This window comes from Nestor notabilis, unplaced genomic scaffold (assembly GCF_000696875.1).
Source record: "Nestor notabilis isolate BGI_N333 unplaced genomic scaffold, ASM69687v1 scaffold9127, whole genome shotgun sequence".
NCBI lineage: Eukaryota > Metazoa > Chordata > Aves > Psittaciformes > Psittacidae > Nestor > Nestor notabilis.
In genome coordinates, this window is record NW_009935116.1 from 21,536 (window position 1) to 23,661 (window position 2,126).

The window sequence follows — 2,126 nt, forward strand, 5'->3', positions numbered from 1 at the left end:
CGTGAGCCCCCCCCGCACCCCCCCAACCAGCCACTCACAGGGTCTTCTCGGAACCTCTCATGGCCAAGGGTATCCATCAGGACGGCTCACCCCCACCCACCTTGAGATGGTGAGGAGCCCACGGACAGCCTCCACCTTGTTTGATGAAACACTGGAACAGGTTGCCTGGAGAGGGGGGACATGCCCCATCCTTGGAATCATTCAAGGACAGGTTGGATGAGGCTCTGAGCAACCTGGTCTAGTTGAAGATGTCCCTGCTCATTGCAGGGATGTTGTACTAGATGAGCTTTGAAGGTTCCTTCCCACCCAAGCTATTCTATGATTCTGTGATTGATCCAGAGGTGGTGAGGCTGCTACTGCCTTTTTCCGGTTGCAGGGGGCGGGAGCGTGTGTGCGGCCTGGCTTGTCCGGCTTCCACAGCCTTGCCTGGCCAAGATGAAGGGAAATGTTGGCATGGGCAGCAATGGGAGAACAGTTTGGCTTCCTGAGAGGGACAGGGTATCTCTGAGCATCTCCCACTTAATTGTGGATGTGTATTCAACCTCCTTTCCTTCCAACAGCCCCAGAGACCCCTTGGGGACTTTACTTCTTCCATGACTGGGAGTAGATCCAGCATCTTCTCTCCGGAGCTTCCAGAAATGAGACTGTCTCCTCAACCAGAGCCCCCCAGACAGCCACTGCGGAGGACACCATCAGCCAGTATGACCCATGTCCAGCAGGGGTTGGACCTCTCTGGGAACAGGGCTGGGGAGGGACCACCACTCTAGCAGACTAACAGTCTTCAGCCACATTCCTTGGCATGGTGAAAAGGCAGTGCATATGGGAGCTGGGAGGGCAAGGCTGAATGAGGCAGATGGTGAGCTCAGCATTCAGGACAAGGCCAGCACTCCTGGCTGGCTGTGTGAAGTGGGAAACCCACAGATGTGCAATTTCCAAGGCCCCTTGAACCGTGAGGGCTGATTCCTACTGAAGTTTCCACTTTAGTAAAGCACCTTCAGTCATGCTGCCACATTAAATATCAGCCTGCCCTACAACCCAGCCACTTACCTCATGTCTCACCTGCTTATTCTTCCTGAAGAACTTCAGCTTAAAATGCTCTAAAAAAACCCAGAAAAAGACAGAGGGAGAGAAAACTTATCCAAACACTCAGTTGTACTAGCAGGGTCAGGAAAAGGGCCATCAGCCAGAGCATCAGCTAGGGCATGCAGTGTGTATGTGATGGACATTTGGCCAAGGGAAACAGTGCAAAGCTTGAGTTTCAGCTTGAGTTGATTTTCCTCCTGCAAGATGAATGTTTTCCCATGCTTTTCCCATGCCGTGCCCTGTTTTCTCCCTGCAGAGAAAGGCCATCTACTCCTCCTCTAGACCAGTTGCTTCACTGGGGAAGCACTGGTGCCTTTGAGGCTGCGTGGGTCTTGCAGGAAGATGCCAGGCTCCAGCCGCACCTCTCTCTAATGCCTCCCCACAGGTTTGCTCCCGACCGGCCGCACTTCCCGGTCAGGTTCCTTTGGCGAGGCCAGTGGCAGCGGCAGTGAAGGCAGGAGGAAGAGTGGCACGGCGAGAGTACAGGCTATCGTGCCCCACACAACTGGTGTCAACCGGACCCTGCTGCGGTTCGACACTGGGGATGTCATCACGGTGCTGATGCCGGAGGCGCAGAACGGCTGGCTCTATGGCAAGCTGGAGGGCTCATCCACGTATGTGGCTTTGGTGCATGACCCCAAATCATCTCTCCCCTCCCCTCCTGGTGCGGTCTATGTGTTGCCTCATACGCTGTATGTGTGGGACTTCACTGTGTCCTCAGTCATGGGGACCCTCCAAGCCAAGGACATGCGGTGGGGCAGGGATGAGCTGTCTGAGGAAGCCCCAGGGACTTTGGGTTGAAGAGCCAGGGGCGCAGTGACCCTCTCCTGGCTTGCATGGCTGAATGACTCCTGTCATGGGATCCAGCCCAGGGCCGTGAACTGCTGCAGTTACCTGAGAGGCCTGGCGTTTCTCAGCTCACACTGCAACTGCTGCCGCAGCCTCCAGCACAGGCAGGGCATGGAAACTGCTGCGCCCTCCGCTTACTGGATTACTCCCTATGGCACTGCCGCCCAGCACCTGCACGCAAAGCCTGCCCTGTT

The 2,126-nt window shown here is 55.9% G+C and overlaps 1 protein-coding gene across 1 annotated transcript in view; it reads left to right on the top strand.

Moving 5' to 3' along the window:
* BAIAP2L2 (BAI1-associated protein 2-like 2) overlaps nucleotides 1–2,126 on the top strand; it is a 10,918-nt gene that overhangs the window by 4,986 nt on the left and 3,806 nt on the right. Inside the window, exons 8-10 of the mRNA XM_010017674.1 lie at nucleotides 7–109; nucleotides 561–699; nucleotides 1,469–1,697. Of these exons, the coding sequence (XP_010015976.1) occupies nucleotides 7–109; nucleotides 561–699; nucleotides 1,469–1,697 (471 nt within the window). The remainder of the gene's footprint in view (nucleotides 1–6; nucleotides 110–560; nucleotides 700–1,468; nucleotides 1,698–2,126) is intronic.